This window comes from Sphaeramia orbicularis, chromosome 13, assembly GCF_902148855.1.
Source record: "Sphaeramia orbicularis chromosome 13, fSphaOr1.1, whole genome shotgun sequence".
NCBI classification, from domain to species: Eukaryota; Metazoa; Chordata; class Actinopteri; order Kurtiformes; family Apogonidae; genus Sphaeramia; species Sphaeramia orbicularis.
Window position 1 is genome coordinate 4,017,214 of NC_043969.1, and position 26,364 is coordinate 4,043,577.

At 37.4% G+C, this 26,364-nt stretch overlaps 1 protein-coding gene across 2 annotated transcripts in view; it reads right to left on the reverse strand.

Annotated features, from left to right (window-relative positions):
• sorl1 (sortilin-related receptor, L(DLR class) A repeats containing) overlaps positions 1-26,364 on the reverse strand; it is a 171,000-nt gene that overhangs the window by 103,870 nt on the left and 40,766 nt on the right. For both annotated transcript variants that reach the window (XM_030151836.1, XM_030151835.1), the window contains exons 4-5: positions 14,109-14,270; positions 11,711-11,778 (exon numbers count right to left, since the gene is read on the reverse strand). In XM_030151836.1, coding sequence (XP_030007696.1) covers positions 11,711-11,778; positions 14,109-14,270 — 230 coding nt within the window. The remainder of the gene's footprint in view (positions 1-11,710; positions 11,779-14,108; positions 14,271-26,364) is intronic.

Here is a 26,364-nt window from a genome sequence, read left to right on the forward strand (position 1 = left end):
AAAAACAAGATGAAGCCACTAAATTACGTGTTACACATAAAGTAACAGTAGCAGAAGGAAAGAATTAAGAGTAAAAAAATTACTGACATCTTGCTTCCAGTAGTCAAATCCAGGACTGTATCAGAGTGTGTATTTCACTGCTCAACTGGTCAATATCCTATTACTTTTTCTTTCAAGGTTTCAAGCTTCCATTACCTTGCTTCAAATAAGCAATAACTGAGGTCTGTGGTGGGTCAAAGGCATCCATTCACATTATGTTGTTGCTGTGCTGATAAAAATTTTCTTTTCTCCATGTTATGAATAACTGAGGTGACAATGTGCACTGGGGACACACCCAGTTGTTTTAGGGTCACAGCCAGTCTCAAACACAAAACAAAACTCAACCCCTTTCAATTTTCAGTAGCAAGTGATTTATAATGTAAATAGTTTTAATCACACACTATCAAATTTCAGTGCAACTCAAACTTCCATTCTTTCAGTTGCTATTGCTCAGTTCTCAACTGGTAGTGCTGCTTTAACTGCTGACAGTTTACCTACTTTCATCTATCATTATAGACACTTAATATCACGATTTAAACTCCTCAACTTCAGCGTCACTTGAATGGCTTTAATGGTCTAAATAACTGACACCTCCCAAACAACGTAGACCCTTTTCAGACCTGGAGTCACATGTGGTTAGCTACAATACAAGACGTGAATGCACTCCGGATACCACAAGGACACAGTGTTGTCCCATCACTCACAGGTACAGCGGGTTGATTTCTCCAAAATAGCATATGATGAAGTTGTGAAGTACAATCCCTTCCTCTTACCTCTTTTAAACTGTGGGTTACAACTGAACTATAACAAGTTTTCTTGGGGTTTCTGAAGATTTAAACTATATTTGTTGCCGTTATCTCAAAAGAAACTGCAGTTTCGCATCATTTTGGAACATATTGCTGCAATACTATTGCAACACTAGTCCACATGTTCCTTATTCTACATAGGCTACATCTGTGATACAACAGTGTTCCCATTAATTACTTAGACTGTGGCCCAATTTATTTGGCTAGAAATTTATAATGACCCAAAAATGTATTTGCACATTAACGTAACACTAAAGCACCTGTATAAATTACACTGAATATCAGAGTCCAGAAGCCAGATCTGCAGCTCACAGATCTACAGTAATTCATCACAGCATGAAATTGTAATTTTGTTCAGAACCAGTAAAACAGTACATTACACAACCTCTGCAAGTTAACATGGGATAAAACCAATGGAAAATGACCTGGGCCAGTGGGTTCTAAAAAGCTCCTATAAACTTGCATAAACTTCTCTCTAAATTCACTGAGTCAATATTATTGTCTCATCCTTTTATTTGGACCCTCTAATCTGGTGGATCTGGTGGTCTATCCATAAGTTTTTCCTCCATTAATTAGATCTCCAGGAAAACAGAAGGCTTTGATATCTGCTTTATACAAGCTTTATATGACATCTCTGTTGCCTGCCAAATTAGATTTTCAGAAATTTGGTTAATTTAATAAAACACATTTTTTCCTGACAGATAGCTCAACTGTTGTGGTTGTCACCTCTGACCCTTCAGGCTCCTATAGTTTCGCCCACTGCGTCTAAATATGGCCAATTCTGGGTCCAAAAATCACAGTGTCAGCCAAATGTCAGAAACCAATGGGTAACATCCCAGTTCCTCTGTCCAGTAATTACAAACAGAACTAAAGATTAACTTTAATGCATAAAGTGACTAAAGAATCTCCATTTCAGAACTTAACTTAGATGTTAGCCTTGCAGTGCCTCTGCACCATAAGCCACTGGCCTTGGTAGCTTTGTGACACTCTGTAAAATACAATAATTACAGGGTGAGTATTTAAATAAACAGCAACTGAGTAGGAAAGGTCAGACAGCACAGTTATTTAATGACACAATCTGTACAACCCCTATGAAAAGGAAATTATTTGCCAGATTAAGACAGATCATGATATAAAACCATAAGATCATCCAGCCCTACTCCCACTGCATTCAGAGGGAACTGGCAACATTCTTTTAGCACCTTCTTTAGAACATAAATGTATCATGGTACCCATTGTTTATATGTTTTAATGTCTGAAAAAATTGCACCAACAAATTCAGTATGAGTGTTTCATAGGTCTACTACTGCTTGAGTGCACTTATGCCATGTTTTTTCCTCCTGTGAGTCAATATAATATCCATATTTCACAAAATCCAGTTGGAATTCATAAATTACTTTTAATAAATGCTTGAAAAATAAATCATCATGTAAATGTATATCATGAAGAGAAACAATAAACTAAAAGGAATGTTCAGAGTTGTTATACTGACATCTAAGATGCGTTGATCGTTTCACATCACTTCATGCAGTGAGGCATGAAACATTCTACCCTTGAAGCTGTCGGTGTCCTTGAAATGTCCCTACTCCTTTGAGGTTAACTAGTGGAGAAACGGCAGCAAAACAGTCTTTTACTCATTCATTATACTGACAGATGGTTTATTTGTGATGTGCAGACGAAGAAGCTTTAGTTCAGGGGTCTCAAACATGCAGCCTGGAGGCTAAATGCGACCCCCCCAGATGTTCCCATCCAGCCCATGGGATGAATTTGCAAAGTGCAAAAATTCCACAGTCAAGACTGTCGAATTCATTTTAGTTCAGGTTCCACACACAGACCAATATGATCTACAGTCAAATAATAGTATCATAACCTACAAAAAATGACTCCATATTTTCTCCTCTGCTAAAATATTATTACACTATGCCTATAAATAATGACAGCTTCAAATTTTTGTCTTTGTTTTAGAGCAAAAAATAACATTAAAATATGAAAATAGTTACATTTACAAAATATCCTGTAACAATAAAATTTGAAAAACCTGAACAAATATGAACCTGAAATGTCTAAAGAAAATTAAGCACAATTTTAACAATTTTCTGCCTGTTACTAAGTGTTTGGTGTCTTTGTAGATTCAATCCATAATGCAGATGTATAAATGATAAGTTGAGGCACAATATTGTTAAAATTGCACTTATTTTTCATAAGAAATTTCTGTTTTTTTCAGGTTATTCACATCTTTTTTGTTTGGATAGTTTACAAAAGTAAGTATTTTCATAATTTAATGGGGTTTGTTTGCACTAAAACAAAGACAAAAATTTGAAGTTGTCATTATTTATGGGCATAGTATAATATAATTTGTTTCACATCAAACCGAGAAGAAAATATGCAGTTGTCATTATTTATAGGTTGAGATCAAATCAGGCTGAATGTGGCCCCTGAAAGAATATGAGTTTGAGACCCCTGCTTTAGACCATCCTGTTAAACTTGCTGTTGTTTAAGAAATTGTGAGCTTGTTCATTTGCACATAGAGTAGGGGATGTGAAGGGGTCACAAAGGATCACTCATGATGCACCCACTGTCAGCATACAGCAAATGTTTACTGACTGCATCATGAAAAACACATGTAGCCCAGTACTCAGCCACGCCCGTCACGTGCAATCAGTGAAGGTTTTAACTTTTTCATGTGTGAATTATGAGCGCCTTAATTAAGATTTTTTTCCCCCCAAGTGTTTTATTCCTCTTTAGGCATGAAAAAAAACAATGTGATTGAATTATTTATTTATTTATTTATTTATTTATTTATTTATTTATTTATTTATTTATAATTATTATTATTATTGTTATTTTATTTTTCTTATTTCTTTTCCTTATTCTTAATTTTATTGTTTATATTTCATTTTTCAATGACTTGCAAAAATGTGCACTCGGCTGGACACCATGCGTTTCATTTTTGAAGCAAAGAAACATGCATTTACTGATATACTGTGTGGAAATCTATGAAAGAAAATCACTTTTAATGCTGCTCATCTGATGTTATCTCACATTTTCACAGACACTAATACGAGTCATTACTCACTTCATGGAGATATGTTAAAAAAAAAAAAAAAAAAAAAAACTGTTATAATTACAGTCTAATAACAATAACAAGGTCAAGGTTTATTTATATAGTACACTTAAAAACAGACACTCCTGTCCCAAAGTGCTGTACATAATGAAACAGGAAAGGAGTAAAAGACAGTCAATAGAATAAAACAATACTGGCACATAGTCCATGCACTAAAAACAAGCAATTGATTTACACTCAAACATGTTAGTGCAGATCAGGTTTATCAAAAACAGCAAAGTTACAGTAATTACATGAATTACAGTGTATGGGATGGTGCATAAGTGTCCACTGTGTCAGCTGATATGGAACTAAAACAACAAAACCTATGAATATACAAGAGAACAGCTGTAGAGTAACTGTCCACTGTAGTGACCACTATGCGTGAAAGGGTTAATCAAAATTTCATGCCAACTACAAATTACATAACTGTCTGACACTGCCAGATAAACATGCTTTTCTCTGCTTTGTTTGGTAAGTATGAGAAAGAGCTGGTTATCAGATAGCAGCTGCTTAGTTTCTTTTGTGTCACTTTCAGATCAGGTTCTTCTTAATCAAATAAGTACATGAAGAGGACCCACGTGAGGTGTGTATCGGGGTGTGTGCAGGTAAACAACACACAGATGACCTGCCTGACTTCCATCTTGAAGTCATTTAAGGAGACACAGAGAAAGGCTGTGGGGATATTTAGTCATTTGAGTTGGTCATTTATCAACAAGTTAACATCTAGAACAGTGGTTCTTAACCTGGGTTCGATCGAACCCTAGGGGTTCGGTGAGTCAGTCTCAGGGGTTCGGCGGAGGTCAAGACACACACTCGACTCATTAGTCGGGTGTGTGTGTCGGGCTAGGTCTGTGTATGTAAACAAACGGCTTCGGAGACTCTTTCTCTGATTGACATCCAATATACGCGGTGTATTGTTGTTGCTTATAGCACTACAACACATCCGGAAGTGTTTATAATCTCTTCCACTCGTCTGACGATGAATTATTTGAGTATTTTCCACATCGATGTTATGACTTTTGCTACTTCCTGTTAACCACGGAGGCAGCCATGTGTAGCGTTTGTTTACATTTGTCGGTCACCGCACTGGTCAGTTACAATCACGTGACGACCGACGCACTGCCACGGATGGAGAAATCGTATTACGCTAAAGCTGTCAGTCACACCGATTTGCAGTAAATATTCATTATTATTGTAGCCTGATGGAAATTAGGTGATGGCTGTGTGTTAAAATGTTAAAAATGATAAATAGCATAAATACAATAAGTTCATTATTGGAATACATAAGGTTAAAAATTAAAACCATTTCAGTTTGATAGTATTAAAAAAGGTCATGTCTTTGTGAAAAGGTATGTAATTTGTTGTGGGTTCATGCACTGTATTGGTTTGTTCTTTGAACACAGTGATGTTAATGCACGGTTCATTTTGTGCACCAGTAAAACATATACCTGTGTCTTGAATTTGAAAAAAATCATATTTTATTTTTTAATAAAGAAGGGTTCGGTGAATGTGCATATGAAACTGGTGGGGTTCAGTACCTCCAACAAGGTTAAGAACCACTGATCTAGAGGATGGTCTGATGTTGTTCTTTAGTGCTGCCTTTACTTACCCTGTCAGTCCTAAACATATTCTAGCACCCTGACTTGTTTCATTTCAATTTAAAGAATTGGGATGAGAATGCTGAATGGTCTGGCACAGAGAAGAGAGATGCCATCATCAATTTGACTGTCTGGGATACAGCAACAGTGCAGCTCAGAGGGCTTTAAAGAAAAGGCTACTTTTACACTACAGCTTTCAATGAGCTTTGTCAAAGTGGGTTAAAGCGGCAGACTATACATCAAGTATTTTAACTCAGAGCAAGAGCAATGTTTTCCCTTGTTCGAAGGGAATGCTACTTGTAATACAAATGGAGTCTGCAGCGAGCTAGGTGACCAAGTTCCCCAGCAGTGACTGACGCTCTGCAGTGGAAAATCTAAATAATGCAAAGACAATTTGTCAGTTCCCTAAATCACAACACTTAATCAGCTTCATGAGGGCAAAGCACAAGCTGAAAGCAAAGTTTACATATTAACACTTTTATTTATGAACAAATTATCCAGTAATTACAAGGTGACTCGAATTGCAGGTTGTCATTTTCACTTTCAACTTGTGCTTTTAGGCACAAATGTATTCTGCACGAACTCCAGGGGGAAATTAAAAAAAAGGAAATTACAGAGTTCAAACACAAGATTTCAGCCTGTCAATGACTTTTCAAGGACTGCGAATATAATTTTGCTGACCATTCACAACCTTTAAATCCATGAACACAAGTGTATTTTAGTTAATTACTATATGAAATTAAAGAGCAGCCTTTTTCATTATCTAACTCATGACTGTCTTTACATGCACTTCATTTACTACTGAGATATTAAAGCTAATTTTCCAAGCGCTGCAATAGTATAGATTCAAAAGTAGACAAAAATACATTATATTAAGTCAAATAATGGCAACAAAAAGCCATGGCAGGTGAAAAACCCATGATTATTAAAAATCTTTCTACTTCTTTAGCGACCTTGTCTATTTTGGTCTCTTGAGAATTTTTATACTGTATTAAAATGTGAATTTCAATCAAACTAGAGAAACACTTAAATCCATCTTGTGAACACTGTGGACAAACCAGCTTCATTAGTTTACATTTTCTGGAACTGCCATAATATTTCAATACTACTGGTCCAAAAATAGTTTAAACCATGTCTGAGGTTTAAGATTAGAGATCGACCGATATGGGTTTTTCAGGGCCGATACCTATATTTGGAGCCGATATTCATTTGCAGTAAAAGTGTAAAAATCGGCGTGAAAAATTTTGAATAACGCAAACACTGAACTTCGTTTAAATGCCTAAAACATGTTTATTTAATCAAACAAATAGAAAATAATAGCTCCAGAAGTGCATGGATTTCCTAGACTCAGAAGCATCTCTTATAAAGTTGAATAAAAGCTTAAATAAATAGCTCCCTTAAATTTTTCCACAGTAAATAAAGTAAAATTTAAATATAACTATAATGACTTATCTTTGTTTTAAGTTCAAACACAACAAAAATACAGGGAGACTCTTGTAAACTCTTGGGCCACATGCTGACATCTGCTCAACTCATCATGCTTCATTTATTACAGCATTTGGGAAGCCTTAAGTTGATTTCATTATTAACTTTTATATTTTACCATGCGATAGCAGGGACCCAGTCATTCAAAACTATGTTGCTACAATATTAATTATTAATATGACAAAAGCTACATAAAAAGTATAATAGTTGCTATGAGTGCCATTAAACTCCTGACAGAACACAAACAGCCTTTAGGGCTTTAATGAGCACACACTGGATTTAAAATGTTCCACCATGTTCAGATAAATCACTTCTGAATTTGACTCCCTCATCTTCACTTTAATTTTCAGATCATAGGACTAGAAAGCTCACAGCAACATTAGTAGTTGTGAGTTGTAGAGTTCTTCATGTGACTAACGCAAACACACACTATTACATTACATACCAACACAGTCTCATCCCAAATAGTCAGAAATCGACACATGCAGTCAGAGCCCCAGAGCGGCACTATTTGACGCAGGGGGTACCCTTCCGCGTCAGATTTCGATGCGGAAGGAGTACACACCGCAGAGAAGCAACGTTTTTTGTGCAAGAAGCTCCAGAGAGAGAACACGTGTCAAAGGTAAACGCAGAAAACTCTTCTGAAACTGTACTAAACATCCCTGTGCTCTACATCTCACAACTACTACTAATGTTTCAGAAGAACGTCAGAGCAGAGTAAACATTAGCGGCAGCTCTGCTAACTCAGATTACCTCCTGACATGTCTGAGAATTAGACTGCTGATAATATGGAGATGGAAACAGTCTGTGATAGAAAAGCATGTGTGTGGGATTAAGAGAGAGCGCCTAAAAAACTCAGTTCACTTGTTTTAGGGAAGCACGCTGAGGTGGAGTCTGATGAGCTTTTACCAGAACATTAGTTCATCAGTCTGGCTCTAAACGCTCTATGTATTAGTAATGGAGAAAATGTATAGGACGCAGTCTCATCCCAAGTCAGTCCCAGTCTGTGTGTGTGAGGACAGCTTCCACGTCAACCAATCAGAGGGCGCAGAGTGGACAGTGCAGGAGAGAGAGAGAGAGAGAGAGAGAGAGAGAGAGAGAGCGAGAGAGAGAGGGAGGCGCGGCTGCATCTGAGCCGAAATAACCCAGTTTTAAATTGATTTCTCAATATCGGCCCATCGGATTAAAAAAAGGCCGATACCGATATATGTCAAATTTCCAAATATCGGCGCCGATAATCGGCCCGGCCGATAATCGGTCCACCTCTATTTAAGATAACAACTTAACCCCAATCCAGTTCTCACTTCACTTAGTACAAAAATGACTGAACCCAATTAAACTAACAGTGCACTTTGACATGTTTGTGACCCTGTTTACACAAAGGTGTGATGACACATTTCCAAAAAGGACAGATTAACTTCTCACTGAAAAAAATGTGGGCATGTTCTACATCAGGGGTCATCAACCCTGGTCCGTAAGATCTACTATCCTGCATGTTTTAGATGTATCTCTCTTCCAACACACCTGATTAAAATGATAAGCCTATCATCAAGCTCTGCAGAAGCCTGATAACGACCGTCAGGTGTGCTGGAAGAGGGAAACATCTAAAACATGCAGGATAGTAGATCTTGAGGACCAGGGTTGGTCACCCCTGTTCTGCATGATATGGCAACCATTCATTGATTTTGTGCCAAGTCAGACACTGCACTATGTGGTTGTGAAAGTTTTTGTATATTTAGGTACCAAAATCTCCAATAAAAAGATTTCTATTAAAAAAACTTAACTTACAAAAAAAAAAAAAAATTGTACTCCAAATGAAATCCACCTTTCTGAACTTCACAAACTTTTATTTAAGACACTCTGATATCCAAACTGTGGAGTTTATGTGTTCAGTTTTTAAATAGTATAATTTTTCCGTGATCACATGAACCATGTCACAAGGAAAAACTCTTCGCTTTTAACAACCTTAGCAGTAACGAGTATATGTTTTCCCAGAGGCACCTGAAGGCACCATGCAGTTACTGCTCTTGTTTCAGTGGATCTAAATTGCAGACAGCATGATAGACAGAATCGGTGCATCTGCAAATGAATCTCATTGTAGTTTTTCCACAATGAGTACTTTCTTTTTTTACATTTACCTGTCCATGTAGTCAAACAGCTGTCAGAGATTTACTCACCAAACACAAAATGGACCAACATGTGGCAATTTGCCAGTCCTTCATTTATTGCCACTGTGTGATAAGCTGCTAAACCTATCCATACTGAGTGAAAATGTTCAAATCATCAACATAAATCCCATCTTGAAATCTTTTTTTTCTCCATCCAGCTCACACTTCACCTGCAAAGCAAACTGTGAGATAGAGCAATGAAATGTTTTGAGTCTGGGGCCAGTGGTCATGAAAGATCCACAAAAAATTATTCATCTATTTATCAATCCCACATCTAACAACCAGGTGAAGAGTAGCAAATATGTAATAAACCCTTTAAAAGCCCTGACATGCTGAACTGACGTCAAAACCCTATTGCAGCAGTGCATTACCAACAGGTTGAGAACGAGGGTCTTCTCAGTCCACCCCCACAAACACACTCATACAGGAAAAGACTGACACAGTGAAAGTAAACACAAACCATTTCACCCCTGGGGACTGATCTGGTTCTGTTACAGCCACTGATTCACCCCTCCCTAAAGACAAACACAGTCTGTCCCAATGTAAACAAGACCGAGCCATTGCTCCCTTCACACTGGGCGAATAATCACGTGAGGAACTGCAGAAAAAACGAAACAAAATGAACTGGTTTATTTACTTTAACTGGTCTGAGAGAATAAATGAGCCATGCCAGAGCTCCGTGGATGTTGGTTCTTCATATAAACAAGGCATAGATAACAAATAATTACAGTCTGATACACTTATGAGGTTACATCACTAATAATATTTACAGGTTGTTTCCATACTAACTTAGCCAGACACACGTTTTAGCATTTCTTTTTATATTAATAAATGAAGACTTCTATTAAGATTATGCTTCCTTGCTCTACTCCAACAACTTTATTCACTTCTGACTTCCGCGCTCTGACGCCCACATTTTGATGGTATATTTTCCCAGGAATTATTTCAATTCCTTTTCACTCCTTTAATGGAAAAGTGTTCCTAGTCATTGCAGATGTATTGTAGAAGAAATTGTATTAGTCTGTTAGTTTCTAAAAAGACCATAAATTCTTGGGAATTATTATACACAATAAAGTCAGCTGGAAACCACATGTAGATAATATGAAAACAAAAGTCTCAAAAACCATTGCAATACTACATAAAATTAAGTATACATTGAACAAAAACTCACTGTACATAATGTGCAGTAAGTGCTCACTGTATACACTAATGCTCCCTCATACTTCCATACTTAACATATTGTGTAGAAGTATGGGGAAACACATACAAAACAATCATCAAACCAATATTCACCCTGCAAAAGAAAGCCATTACATCAGAAGGATTACTTTGCACCAATCCATTTTTCATCAGTACACATATTCTGAAATTAGAAGATCTGGTTAACCTCCACACTGCTGTATTCATCTATAAGGCACACAACAACCTACTTCCACCCTGTATACAGGAGCTGTTCTTAGTCAGAGAGTCCCAGTACAACCTTAAGGGGACCTGTATGTTCAAGAAATCAAAGACAAGGACCAACACAAAAGGCAAATGTATATCTGTAACTGGAGTAAAATTATAGCATAACCTTGATAAAGAATTAAAAACATGCACATCAGTCACTACATTTAAAAGGATGTTTAAAACTAAGGTATTCAATGAACACAAAATATTAGGATAAACTAAGCCAATTATCAGTATAAGTCTAAGATTTTGCTCAGATTGTATTATTTATTTATTTATATTATTGTTCAAAACTGCAACATCTTTTTATCTTGTTTTGTTTCTGCAACTTTCCTTTTTGTAAATAGGATAGGCATAAATAAGCTGTTGCTTCAGCCTACTCCTTGTCGCCCATGTTTAATATAGAAATCCAAACATTATGTATGTATACAGTATATCATGTTCTGTTAAATAAAATAAATTACTAGTACTACTACCATACACAGATGTGTGCTTTTAAATAACCTACACACAAAAGCAGACTCTTAAGAATCCAAACATTATTTCTTTCAAGTTCAAGAATTTTTTTCATGAACCTGGGGCATTGCGGTTCATATTCTGCAGAGGAATCAAGAGTAAATTGATTTTTATCTCTTCTATACTGTGTGTCCATGTGCTTAGGATCCCCAGTGAATTTTTGTTGCTCTTTAGACCATTCATGTGTGCTTTCTGAAGCGCTCTCTGCAGGTCAAGTTTTTACTAAGTGCAAAGAAATTAATAGAGTCACTACTACGTGCCATGTGAAGACAGCATGCTGAGTAAATACAAGTCAAAGCCCTTATTCTTTAAATATGCAGCTGCTACTTCACTACCGTTATTGATCCTAATATGGTCTCCCCACAGCTATAATTATATTACTAAAATGCTGATGTGAAATGTTTTTTCTGGTCGTGCCTACTTCTTTAAATTTTCTAAAAGCCTGCAGCACACAGTTTGGGACATTTGTGACTTGCAGTATATATACACTTCAAGTGCTTGCTGTGCTTATCGTAAGCCGTCGTGGGACAGTGGTCGTCTTACCAAAAGTAGGTCTTCACGTGCTCTTGGATCAACACCCACGTCTCCCCAAAGTCGTCTGATTTCCACAGCTACAGAGGCAGAACAGAGAAGAGAAAGAGAGTGTAAGGAGAGATCAGGAGGGGGAGAGGAAGAAGAAAGAGAAGGAACGATGAAGAAGAAGAGGGGGATGGTGCTCTGTAAAAATGTAGGTCATGCTCCTTCTTTCGTTTTGGCTCTTACACATGTGACAAAGAGAACACTGGAGAGCTGTTTGCTGCTATTGTGCTTGAAATCAAGATGAAGAAACCAAAACGCTTTGTACAAAAAAATCCTAAAAAGCTTGGCTGCAGCTTTTGTTGATCTCGTGAAATTCGGTATCAGCGCACAGCAGAGTAAGAGGTGCAAATGTATTGTGTACTGTATTTATTGTGTATTTGTCGCATTTTTTGCAGGATGGTTATCACAAGATATCCTTATGATACAGTATATTAAGATAATATAAAGATATGTTCACACAATAACAACATACAAATCAAAGTATGTTACACCATGACATAATTTTTGTGAAGTTATGACATTACATGATGTTTTACATTATACAAGATAAATAGTTTAGTGCAGGAGTGTGAAGCTTGCATGTTATTATAACATCAAAAAAACTGCTTGGGCAAAAAAGTAACCTTTCTTTTGGACAACAAGTTGTTTAATCTCTCCTGATGCATTGAGGAGCTTCTCATTTATTTAAAAACCATCAGTTTGATAGAGAGCATAAAGACTGGACTGTGTTTCAATGGAAAAGGTCATGTGATCTGATAAGTCCAGACTTTCCCTCGGGATAAAAAAAAGTATCTATCTATTTAGACTGATGAAAAAATGTACTGTGTGTGTGTGTGTGTATGTATGTATGTATGTATGTATGTATATATATATACATACATACATACATATATATATATATATATATATATATATATATATATACACACACATACATACATACATATATATATATATATATATATATATATATATATATATATATATATATATATATATATATATATATATATATATATATATAAGTGAAACTGTTGTCTGTTACAGTAAGTAGAATAAAAAAAATTTGCAAGAAAGAAGTGATCAATACTACATCTATATAGTATTTATATATATATATATATTGATATCGTATTGATCATCTAAAACTATGCCACAGTGATTGTGTGCCATAATCAACACCAATGTTGTCCCACAAAATATTGTTTGTTCTTATCCCAGCCCCTGAAGGGGGGGGGATTAGTTTCTTTCTTTCTTTCTTTCTTTCTTTCTTTTCTTTCTTTCTTTCTTTCTTTCTTCTTTCTTTCTTTCTTCTTTCTTTCTTCCTTCCTTCCTTCCTTCCTTTCTTTCTTTCTTTCTTTCTTTCTTTCTTTCTCTAGCTGCAAAACTATTGGTTGAATTCATACCAAATTGGGTCTATAGATGGCCAGTGACCCAGAATAGATCTCATTACATTTTGGGAAAAGTTAGAGTTCAAACTTTTTAAGAATTTTTAAAATCTTTATTTTTCCCCATTGACATATAATGGGCAAAATTTCAAATGTCTATAAAAGCTGAACTACTGTGTGAATTTATACCAAATTGAGTTTATAGATTGCCTGTGACCCAGAATTGATGTCCTTACATTTTGGGAAAAGTAGGTCAAAGTTCAAAAGTTTTTTTGAATATTCAAAATCTTTTTTTTTTCTCCCACTTACTTATAATGGGCAAAATTTCAAAGGTCTATAAAAACATAAATTTTGTTTCAACTTACTTCAAACTGGGCACATATATAGAGGCAACTGATATGTTGACATCAGCACATGCATAGACATAGCATAGGACATCAGCTGGATCGATGCCAAAATAAGATACAATATGTGCGAGGGGCGGGGTTTGTTGTGCTTGGTACCATTTGTTTTCTTGTATCTTGTCACAACATGAGAATTATCAGAACAATCAAAATCATGTTTCAGTGGGAAAACCATCTTGTTTTAACATGAAAACATCTTTATACAACCTTACATTCATGTATCCGTAACATCATACAAAGATCTGATACAGCTGTTCCAACATGAAACACTTATAACAAAGTTATTTTGTGTGGTACAATGTAATTTCATAACACAAAAAGTTTATATGTCATTGTAACAAGAAGAGACTGCTTTATTACAGCAGTTTCACAATACATTGTATTCTTTCTCTGGTTTGGTAGCTGTAGGCTTACGCACACTTTAAAATTAGAATATATGATTAATGGAAAAAGTGTAAATAACAATTACATTTTTCCATCTTTATATTAGAAATTAGTTGAAATATCGCTGTTTCAGCCCAAAAATAAAGGCCCTGAAGTGAACATGAGGTGCAGTTTTGTCGGGTTTACCTGTTTGTTGGGGTGGGAACTGTCGTAGCCAAGCACCAGGTTGGACCGCCGGCTGTGCAGCAGCAGGTCGGTGGGTTTGAAGGGCAGCGAGAAGCCCTGGACACTCTTACAGAAGTCAAAGGTGTTCCACAGGTAGTTGTTGGTGGAGTCGACGAACAGATACTGAGGAAGAAAAGAAACATTTCAGCATTTGCAGCAGAAATACAAGCCATTTTGGTAAAAAATTATGCCAAAGAAAATAAGGATAGAGCATAGACAGAGCCATCAGCACACGTATTCCCTAGCCCAGGTATAAACTCCATTATGTAATCAGACTGAGCTAATCCCACTTTTCACGGTTCACTTTGATGTGCTCTGTCGGTGTATTCCCAGTAACCCAGCAGTTCTCTGGAAGCCGGATACAGAGTTTAAAGGTGATACAATGGATCTGCACAGACAGAAGGCACAGTCACATGTCTCATTTAGGTCCACGTCAAGCAAGAATACATGTGGGAGTCAGACCACACAAAAATGTGTTATTAACCACCAAAAAAAAAAAAAAAAACCTCACTTACATAATAACGTCATGATTCAAAATGAAAATAAGCACAATTTTCTGCACTGAAACTACACTCCAAAATTAATATTTTGGTTCACCTGCAAGTATCGGGTAAACCAAATACATGTTTTACGTGATACTAGTTTGTTGTGCAACACATATAATAAAAAAAATTCCCTCTTTTTTTTTTGTTTTATGGGTTTATTTTGTTCGTATTTTCACTTACCAAATCTCTTACTCAATTTTTATACTGAAAATGGATGTTTATATTACAATTACCCTGAAAGTCTTACAACTACATTTCTGAAATGTTTGTCATAATGTGAAAATGAATAAAAACACAAACCCATTTCATTTCATTTCTGTCTTGCTGTGACTTTGTTGCGTCTTTTGTGTCATTGTTCGTCATTCTCCACCATTTTTATGGTGTCTTTTGTCCTGTTTGCATTTAGCTCAATTTTTTCCCGTTTTTTTTTTCCTGTCTTTGGACTAATTTTTTTCTTACTACATCGTTTTCATTGTGGTGTACCTTATTTGTTGTTAACTCTTGTCATGTCCTGAAAGTTGTTTTCATCTTGTTGCATCTTTTATGTCATTACTGTCTTGTCACTTGAGCCACAGTAGACCTAAATGTGTAAGTATACAGCAGTGAACAAACAGGTAATCCAGTAGAAGGCTACATGAGACATAGTTCCTCTTACTGGTGTTTAAGCTGAACAAGACGTAGCGACATCCTGTTGCACACGCATAAACCACCTACGAGAAGACAGGATGTTCTATTCATTCCAGCAGCTCCTTTCACCCCTGGTGTCATGTCTTCGCCATTCATCGTGGGTCAGTAGCATAATGATAATAATAATGATAAACTTTATTTTGAACATAAGTAGGAATAGCATATAAAAGTGAACAAAAGGCAGAGTGAAATTACAAATTTAAAAGGAACACTCCGGAATATTGAAGGTAAGAAGTTAACCAAAAAAAGGGAAAAAATGTCACACAATGTACAACTATTTCACTGTGGCTCTTTAACAACACTTTATTTCCGAAATGGAGTAGGAAGTAGCCGAACTTACAGGTACATCTCAAAAAATTAGAATATCATGAAAAAGTTCAATATTTTTTGTCACTCATTTTAGAAAGTGAAGCCCATATGTTATATTGACTCATTAGACATAGAGTGAAATACTTCAAGCTTTATTTCTTGAAATTTTGATGAATATGGCTTCCAGATAATGAAAACCCAAAATTCAGTGCCTCAGAAAATTTGAATATTGCATAAAATCAATTAAAAAAGGACATTTTAAACAGAAATATCAGGCTTCCAAAAGGTATATTCATTTCTATGTACTCTTGTAATACTTGGTTGGGCTTCCTTTTACATGAATTACTGCATCAATGTGGCGTGGCATGGAGGTGATCAGCCTGTGGACCTGCTCAGGTGGAACGGAAGCCCGGGTTGCTTTGATTGCAGCCTTCAGGTCATCTGCATTGTTGGATCTGGTGTCTGTCATCTTCCTCTTGACAATACCCCATAGATACTCTATGGACAGGCGAGTTCGCTGGTCAACCAAGCACAGTAACACCATGGTCACTGAACCAGCTTTTGGTACCCTAGACAGTGTGGGCAGGTGCCAAGTCCTGCTGGAAAATGAAATCAACATCTCCATAAAGGAAGAAGGAAGCATGAACTGTTCTAAAATGTCCTGGTAGATGGGTGTGTTGACTGTGGACTTCAGAAAACACAGTGGACCAACACCAGCAGATGCCATGGCAGACCAAATCATCACTGACTGTGGAAAGTCCAAAGTCCTCTTTTCAAATGAAAGTAAATTTTGCATGTCATTTGGAAATCAAGGTCCCAGAGTCTGGAGGAAGAGTGGAGAGGCAAAGAATCCATGTTGCTTGAAGTCCAGTGTGAAGTTTCCACAGTCAGTGATGATTTGAGGCCTCACTTATGCAGCTCAACAATCCGACCACATTCAAAGAGAGAAAGCTTTTTTGCCTTTGCCATCAGGAGGTCATGACAGCATGAATACCTGACAGACAATGACATTGAATCCACATTTTTGCATAGATTCTGGCTTTTAAAAGCTGGGGTCTTAAACTTCTGATCAGCTGATGAACAGACTAATTAGGGGGCCAAGCCCGCGGGGACTGGGGGACGCGTATGCCAGCATACGCGTTCCACAGTTCCAGCGGTGCTGTGGAACCCTATTGTTTTTGTACGGATTTTTATTCTTCAATATTATTATTATTCTTTTTATTCTTCCGTTGATAAAACTGTTACTGCAGCCTAAACCGTACATGGTACGGTGGTGCAATTTGGAGGGTTGGTCCAGACCCCTGCCGGGACCTCAGACGCAAAAATGCACATATATTCACCAGTAGGGGGCGCTATAATCAAAGATAACGCGCTTTGGTCTATAACTCCCACACCGTATGTCGCACATTCAAAAACCTTATATCCTCGGATTCCCTGAATAGTACTAAATCACGTGAGCTAGGCCACGCCCATTTCCGCCATGACTTTTTTCCCCGTAAAATCGCGAAAACTGGAAAACCTACTTTTTCGAACTCCGACTTGGGACTTTGTCCGATCTGCGTGAATTTTGGCACATACACTCCTCTCATGGACCTGATTCAAAGTTATTACAATAATTTTGTTTGGTTGAAAAATACGTAAATAATTAACGAACAAATTTCTGTAGCTAGCTAAAAAAATGCTAACTCTTACATATCTCGGTCCAAGTAAAAGCTATCAACACCAGATCTTAGATCCTCTGTTCTCATGTGAGTCTGAGGGTATAAGCTGAATTTGGCGAATGTTGGACACTAGGGGGCGCTGCAAATATAAAAAATTTATATCTCCTAAACGGCTTGACCGATTTCTACAAAATTTGGTGGGTATGATGGAGGGCCCGTCCTGAGGCCATATCTTGAAGGTGGGTGTGGCTGAACAATGTGGGCGTGGCTTATTTCAACTTAAACAACAAACATTTCCTACAGGTGAACTGTTCTGCTGAGGGCTGTGAAATTTCTATGGACCCTATAGAATAGGACACAGATCTACCAGAGCAAAAACTGTGGATGTACTCCACTAGGTGGCGCTATAACGGACAAATACGCGTTTTTTCCTATAACTTCCAAATTTTGAATGACACATTCATAAACTTTACATCTTTGTATTCCTTGGATAGAGATGAGTCTTTTGACATAGGCCACGCCCACTTCCACTGCATATTTTTCTTTCTAAGTCGCTATATATTGAAAACATACTTTTTCGAACTCCTACTAGGGTTTAAGCCCCATTGGCTTCAAACTTTGCACAGACAATCTTCAGAGGCTTCTGATCTAAAGTTATCACAATCAGCTTGCTGCTGTAAAAAATGTGCTAGTTATAAACGAACAAATTTTTTTGCTAGCTAAAAAACACATATTGTTGCATATCTTTCTCAAAAAAAATGCTATCATCATCAAACTTAAGTTACTTCTTTTAGAGATCATCCAGAGGCTCTGTGCCAAATTTGGTACAAATCGGAAAATAGGGGGCGCTATAAACAGAGAAATATCAAGTCACAAAAAAGTTGGTCCGATTCACACAAAATTTGGTGAGTATGATGTGGGGTCACTCCTGAGACCAGCTGTAAAGTTTGGTAATGATTGGTCAACGTGGGTGTAATTTGTTACAACAAATCCCAGTCCCACACATTCCTCCTTTTGCATTCCTAATGCATTGGTCCCATTCCAGTGAATGCAGGGAATCCGGCTCCAACTGTTCCTGCAGCCTAAAGCGTACATGGTAGAGCGCTGACATTTGGAGGGTTGGTCCAGACCCCTGCACGGAACTGAGACGCAAACAATTATATATGTCCACCAACAGGGGGCGATAGAACCAAAGACAATGTATTTTGGTCTATAACTCCCACACTGTATGTCACATATGAAAAAACCTCATATCCTCAGATTTCCTGAATAGGGTTGAATCATGTAGGCGTGGTCAGGCAGATTTGTGGGATGACTTTTTTTCCGGCAAAACTGCGAAAACTGGAAAACCTATTTTTGAAACTCCTACTTGAGATTTTATCTGATCTGTGTGAATCTTGGCATGTACACTCTTCTCATAGACATGATACTAAGTTATCAAAAGGAATTTTTTCGGTCGAAACATGCGACAATTATAATGAATACATTTCTTTAGCTAGCTAAAAAAATGTTAACTATTACATATCTCTTTGAGGGTATGAGCAGAATTTTGTGAATGTTGGTCTCTAGTGAGTGCTGCAAACATGAGAAATTTATATTTCTTAAACGGCTAAACCGGTTTTCTAATGAATTATGTAAGTATGATGTGGGGTGACTCCTGAGACCAGTAGGTACTTGGTTGATATGTCACTGTGAGGGTATGAGCTGAATTTGATGAATGTTAGCCTCTAATGGGCGCTGTAAATATGTGATTTTTTTTTTCTCTTAAACTCCTTTAAAGATTTCTATGTAATTTGGTGAGTATGATGTAGGGTCACTCCTGAGACCAGCTGTAAAGTTCAGTAATGATTGGTCAACGTGAGTGTAATCTATTCCAACTAATCCCAGTCCCACACATTCCTCCTTACACTCTACTGGTGCATTTGTCCCATTCCAGTGAATACAGCGGCTCAGACGGTGGAATACTAACTCCAACTGTAAACCCTTATGAACGGGGCCCAGCCTCCACCAGCTCGGCCCCAGACCCACGTCCTTCGGGGACGACTTCCGTGGGCTCTGTGGGGCCTGGGGTCCGAGTGGGCGGGGAGGCTTGGCCCCCGTTCATAACTGCTCGCAGTTCTAGTTATTATTATTATTCTTTTTATTCTTCCGTTGATAAAACTGTTACTGCAGCCTAAACCGTACATGGTACGAGGTGCAATTTGGAGGGTTGGTCCAGACCCCTGCAGGGACCTCAGACGCAAAAATGCGCATATATTCACCAGTAGGGGGCGCTATAATCAAGGATAACGCGTTTTGGTCTATAACTCTCACACCGTATGTCGCACATTCAAAAACCTTACATCCTCAGATTCCCTGAATAGGACTGAATCACGTGAGCTTAGCCACGCCCATTTCCGCCATGACTTTTTTCCCCGTAAAATCGCGAAAACTGGAAAACCTTCTTTTTCGAACTCCGACTTGGGAGTTTGTCCGATCTGCGTGAATTTTGGCACATACACTCGTCTCATGCGCCTGATCTAAAGTTATTACAAGAATTTTCTTTGGTCGAAGAATGCGCATTTAATTAAATAACAAATTTCTGTAGCTAGCTAAAAAAATGCTTACTCTTACATATCTCGGTCAAAATAAATGCTATCAAATCCAGATCTTAGATCCTTGGTTCTCATGTGACTCTGAGGGTATGAGCCGAATTTGGTGGATTTTGGCCACTAGGGGGCGCTGCAAATATGGAAAATTTATATCTCTGAAACGGCTGCACCGATTTCTACAAAATTTGGTGGGTATGATGGAGGGCCTATCCTGAGGCCAGATCTTGAAGGTGGGTGTGGCTGAACAATGTGGGCGTGGCCTATTACAACTTAAACAACAAACATTTCCTACAGCTGAACTGTTCTGCTGAGGGCTGTGAAATTTCTATGGACCCTATAGAATAGGACACAGATCTACCAGAGCAAAAACTGTGGATGTACGCCACTAGGTGGCGCTATAACAGACAAATATGCGTTTTTGCCTCTAACTTCCACATTTTGAATGACACATTCATAAACTTTACATCTTTGTATTCCTTGGATAGAGATGAGTCTTTTGACATAGGCCACGCCCACTTCCACTGCACATTTTTCTTTCTAAGTTGCTAGATATTGAAAACATACTTTTTCGAACTCCTACTAGGGTTTAAGCCCCATTGTCTTCAAACTTTGCACAGACAATCTTCAGAGGCTTCTGATCTAAAGTTATCACAATCAGCTTGCTGCTGTAAAAAATGTGCTAGTTATAAACGAACAAATTTTTTTGCTAGCTAAAAAACACATTGTTGCATATCTTTCTCAAAAAAATGCTATCCACATCAAACTTTAGTTACTTGTTTTAAAGATCAACCAGAGGCTCTGTGCCAAATTTGGTACAAATCGGAAAATAGGGGGCGCTATAAACAGAGAAATATCAAGTCACAAAAAAGTTGGTCCTGATTCATACAAAATTTGGTGAGTATGATGTGGGGTCACTCCTGAGACCAGCTGTAAAGTTTGGTAATGATTGGTCAACGTGGGTGTAATTTATTACAACAAATCCCAGTCCCACACATTCCTCCTTTTGCATTCCTCATGCATTGGTCCCATTCCAGTGAATGCAAGGAATCCGGCTCCAACTGTTCCTGCAGCCTAAAGCGTACATGGTAGAGCGCTGACATTTGGAGGGTTGGTCCAGACCCCTGCACGGAACTGAGACGCAAACAATTATATATGTCCACCAACAGGGGGCGATAGAACCAAAGACAATGCATTTTGGTCTATAACTCCCACACTGTATGTCACATATTAAAAAACCTCATATCCTCAGATTTCCTGAATAGGGTTGAATCATGTAGGCATGGTCAGGCAGATTTGTGGGATGACTTTTTTTCCGGCAAAACTGCGAAAACTGGAAAACCTATTTTTGAAACTCCTACTTGGGATTTTATCTGATCTGTGTGAATCTTGGCATTTACGCTCTTGTCATAGACATGTTACGAAGTTATCAAAAGAATTTCGTTCAGTCGAAACATGCCACAATTATAAATGAATACATTTCTTTAGCTAGCTAAAAAAATGTTAACTATTACATATCTCGGTCAAAATAAATGCTATCAACACCAGATCTTAGATCTTTGGTTCTCATCTGTCTTTGAGGGTATGAGCAGAATTTTGTGAATGTTGGCCTGTAGTGAGTGCTGCAAACATGAGAAATTTATATTTCTTAAACGGCTAAACCGGTTTTCTAATGAATTATGTAAGTATGATGTGGGGTGACTCCTGAGACCAGTAGATACTTGGTTGACATGTCACTGTGAGGGTATGAGCTGAATTTGATGAATGTTAGCCTCTAATGGGCGCTGTAAATATGTGATTTTTTTTTCTCTGAAACTCCTTTACAGATTTCTATGATATTTGGTGAGTATGATGTGAGGTCACTCCTTAGACCAGCTGTAAAGTTTAGTAATGATTGGTCAACGTGAGTGTAATCTATTCCAACTAATCCCAGTCCCACACATTCCTCCTTCCACTCTACTGGTGCATTTGTCCCATTCCAGTGAATACAGCGGCTCAGACGGTGGAATACTAACTCCAACTGTAAACCCTTATGAACGGGGCCCAGCCTCCACCAGCTCGGCCCCAGACCCACGTCCTTCGGGGACGACTTCCGTGGGCTCTGTGGGGCCTGGGGTCTGAGTGGGCGGGGAGGCTTGGCCCCCGTTCATAACTGCTCGCAGTTCTAGTTCAGTTTTATTGTTGTTTTCAATAAATTGCTTACTCGTTTTTTTTTTTGTCTCACTCTCATTTCTTCTTTTTGCATTTTGAAACTCTACTTAGAACCTTCTTGAGATCCAAAAGTACAAAACTGTAAATTAATGCAGTTTTTCAACTGGTCCTAAAATGCTGATCAGGTGTGTACTTGTGCTGTTTTTAATTCCACCAGATCCCTTAATTTGAATTTATGTGAAAGTAAGACTAGTTTATTGGTATGTTCCAGATTTTCTCTCTCTCTCTTCCTTTACCCTCTCTCTTTAACCCCACCTAGTCAAGGCAGACGACCATCCTCCAGAGTCGAGCTCTGCTTGAGGTTTCTGCCTGTCAAAAGGAAGTTTTTCCTGACCACTGTCACCAAGTGTTTGCTCCTGGAGGATTCTGCTGGGTTTCTGAAAAATTGGCTTGAGAGTCTGGTTTCCACCAGCTCTATATGTAAAGTATCATGAGATAACTTTGGTGTTGTGTTGATTTAGCGCTATATAAATAAAATTTGATTTGACTGATTGATTGATTGATTGATTATCATCATTGCTATTACTGTGGCTAAGCTAGCAGATCTTTTTAAGTCTGTTTACAGTGATTCTTAAGAGTCTTTTAGGACTAAAATCAACAGAATGGGCAGAGTGCTGTTGTAAAGTCATGTCTGACTTAAAATACTGGGTGTCCCAAAACAATTGACATCGGAGTGACTACACGGTCAAGAGAAATTATGTCAAATTTTTTGGGACACCCTGTACATTCACATTATTTTCAGTTCCACGCAAACCACAAGTGACTCTGCAGTACGTACGGTTGGGCTTGTTGGACATGTCCCAGTACATGTTCCAACTATTTATGGACACTAGTGACACATACACTCATTTTGCCACGTTTTATCATCTTAACTGTTCACTTCCTCATGTTGTGTTTTGTTTAACCACAACTGTTTATTGCATTATTTGGTCATTCTGTATCTAATGTGTTGTTTTTGTCCTGCTGCACCCTTTATGACTTCTGTTCCTTTTTGTATTTTATGAATAACTTAAAACCACAAATAACTGTCTGATGTCTTCAACTTCCACTCACTATAAAAACAAGCCTATAAACTTAAGAAAAAAAACGCTTTAACATTTATTTTGATAATTATTAATATCTATATGACATTTTTGGTCACATCATCCACCCATGCCCCTTAATTCATCATAAAGCAGCCAGCATCACCTTGTAACCACCCCATTCCTGCTGAAACAGCCAGTGTGTAATGTAAACCTAAGACTTGTATAAACATTAGATAATAAACATGTCTAGCTGAGGCATTCTGGATAACATCACCTTATCATCGCAGAACCATCACAGCAGTAACCCCAGTGAGTACACTAACCTTGTGTTAAATTAGTGGAGTGGTTCTTTAAATCTTGTGCTCTGTAGACCTAAAACACTGTAAACTTTAAACCTTGTTGCAGTGCATTTAAGTTCCACTTCGATCTATCAAGGACAGAAAAAGGTAGTGTTTTTTGGAAAGCTAAGGTGGAGCTCTACTCATTCAGTCCCACTGAGGGCAGCCTCCCACCCAGTGCTAGTTTATTGAGAGGCCAATGAATGCAGGAGCAGCTGGAGTAGGTTCAATTTCCTCATCTGAAAAGATCTGTTTATACATCAGCACTTTGTTACAGTCAGCGTGTACCTGTGAGAGTGGAAAAGGGCTGGTCTGGGATGGTTTCGGATCAACTTTTTGGAAGATTTAGAAGTTATGGTCACTGTTTCCAAACCGTCGGTAAGGAAAGTAGCTCTTGTCTGTCTTAAAAGTCACTAGAATGACATTACCTAATTTGCATAATTGTAAATGTGCATGTAACTGGAATGAACTAAATATGTTTTGAACTACAAATTAACTATACTCTTTCCTTGGGGACCAGCTACAGTGATCTGAAAAAGACACTGTGGAAGAGTTAATTTGGTTAGTTATTTATTACCCCAGCACCCCCCCGCCCCCCAAGAAAAAAAAAGGGGAGGTTTGGTTTCTTTGTTTCTTTGTTAACACTCTAGCAGCAAAACATTGGTTGAATTCATACCAAAGTGGGTTTGTAGATTGCCAGTGACCCAGAATAGATGTCCTTACATTTTGGGAAAAGTAGGTCAAAGGTCAAAATTTTTTATGATTTTTTTTTTTTTTTCTTTTCCTCCCATTTACTTATAATGGGCAAAATTTCAAATGTCTAAAAAAAAAAAAATTTTGTTTCAGTTTACTTCAAACTTGGCCCATATATGGAGGCAATTGACATGCTGACATCACCAGCTAGTCAGTTGTTGATAAAAAAAAAAAAAAAAAAAAAGAGTCTCTACAGGGGTCTGAACAAACATATACCAACAAAGTGGCTAAATTGGCAACACTGACTTTTACAACTAGACAGACAGACCGTGTGTTTTTCTGACTGACAGAAAATCATTTTCTGTCATTTAGAGGAAAAATGTGTGTTTCATCATTTCAGGCACTTTTGAGAAGTTGCTAAAAGTTTCCAAATACATTTTAAAAGTAGATAAATTTGTTGCTTGGTGCTTTTTGGAAAAAAAAGTTGTTACAGTAGTCTGAAAAGTTGCCAAATCGAGCAACAAAAATGCAAACTTGGCATCAATGCTTAAAGTCATCTTAGCAACCATTTACCACTAAGTATTAATCCGTCCTCAAACCAACCATGTTTGGCACACAAAATTTAACAGCAAGTACATCGAGGCTCTTAAATCCCAAAATGAAGCACATCCATCCTTAGCTCTTCATAAAACCTCATTCAGAAGAACACAACAGCACTTATGGAAAAGTGTAACTGGATGCGTTTCAGATATCAGATCTCTTGACATTGTGTCACTGCACACTGACAAAGAACTTCAACACAAGCTCAAGTAGATTATCTGTGTAGATCTACTTCCAAAGGTTGGGAAAACATTAAGTTGAAAAGCAATTACATTTTAGCTAACAGTTCAAACACCAAATATAGGTGAATAAATCACCATTTATTAACTTTACCTTCACTTGTCTACAACATGGTTAAAGCCATTATTTTGCTCCACTCTCTGTAAGGGTTACTTCAGGTGTGTTTCCATCCTCATGTACCAACTGTAACCACATTTTCAAAAATAGCAAAAATAATAGCAAATGAAATGCAGATGTACTATTTCCATCCACTACTGATATGCAAACACTAAGAGTTGATTATTCATCATAATTAACTTTACCAGTTAGATGTAATGTTTCATAAAATAACATACTACATGAACTGTTAATTGAGGAGCTGATATTAAGGAGGTATGCTGTCATGAAGCTGACACTGCTTTATATTTAGCCTGAATCAAACTGCTGATCTGGATTATATAGCGTTGGTTCTAACTTTTGGTTTTGATATATCTTTCAACAGCTTTTCATACATGGTGGCATTATTTTACTGTTTCCCATCTAATACACAGTCTAATGCAGCTGCTATGTTTGAGTCTTGTAATAATTCACTGAATGATGCAGTGATGCAGATGATTAATCCACACATGCAGATAAAAAGGAAACTGTCTTGACTTCAGTACACTGCACTTAATCATGAAAACTTCTAGTAATATTGCAAGGTTTTGTTTTGTTTTTTTTTTTATTACATTGCCACATCTACATGTTGAAAATGGGAATAAAAAAGCAGGACTCAAATACCCTCTTTCTTTGCCAACAAGGGCTTATGTTAAGACTAGAAACACTAAGACTAAGAACACTATCATTTCAGTGTAAAATGTAACTGTCCACTGTGGTGAATGCCATGAATCAGTAATTATATTCTGGGAAACTTCAGTCACTGAAACAAAATGACAAAAACCGTAAGGATTCAACTGTGAACCAACTATTACCTGAACTGCAGCTTATTAGAGAATTTCTTTGTAACCACGTGTTTTGGATTCATTAAACAATATATCAGGATAAGATAAAATAAAACATTATTTATCCACAGTGAGGATATTCAAGTGTCACAGCAGCATTTACAGTAAAATGAGCAGAACAATTATTAGAAAATGCAATGGGATGACAAAAGTTGGAGTCATACTGCAAATAATGTACTTTTAATTAAAGACTGAATAACTGTCCACTGCAATAATGTCATGCATGAAAGGGTTAAACATGAACAATCACACAAAACTAATAACCTGGCTCATCTAACTGATGCTGATTTTTATGCCCTACATCCATAATTTTAACCTAATAATAAGCTCTGACATTGAG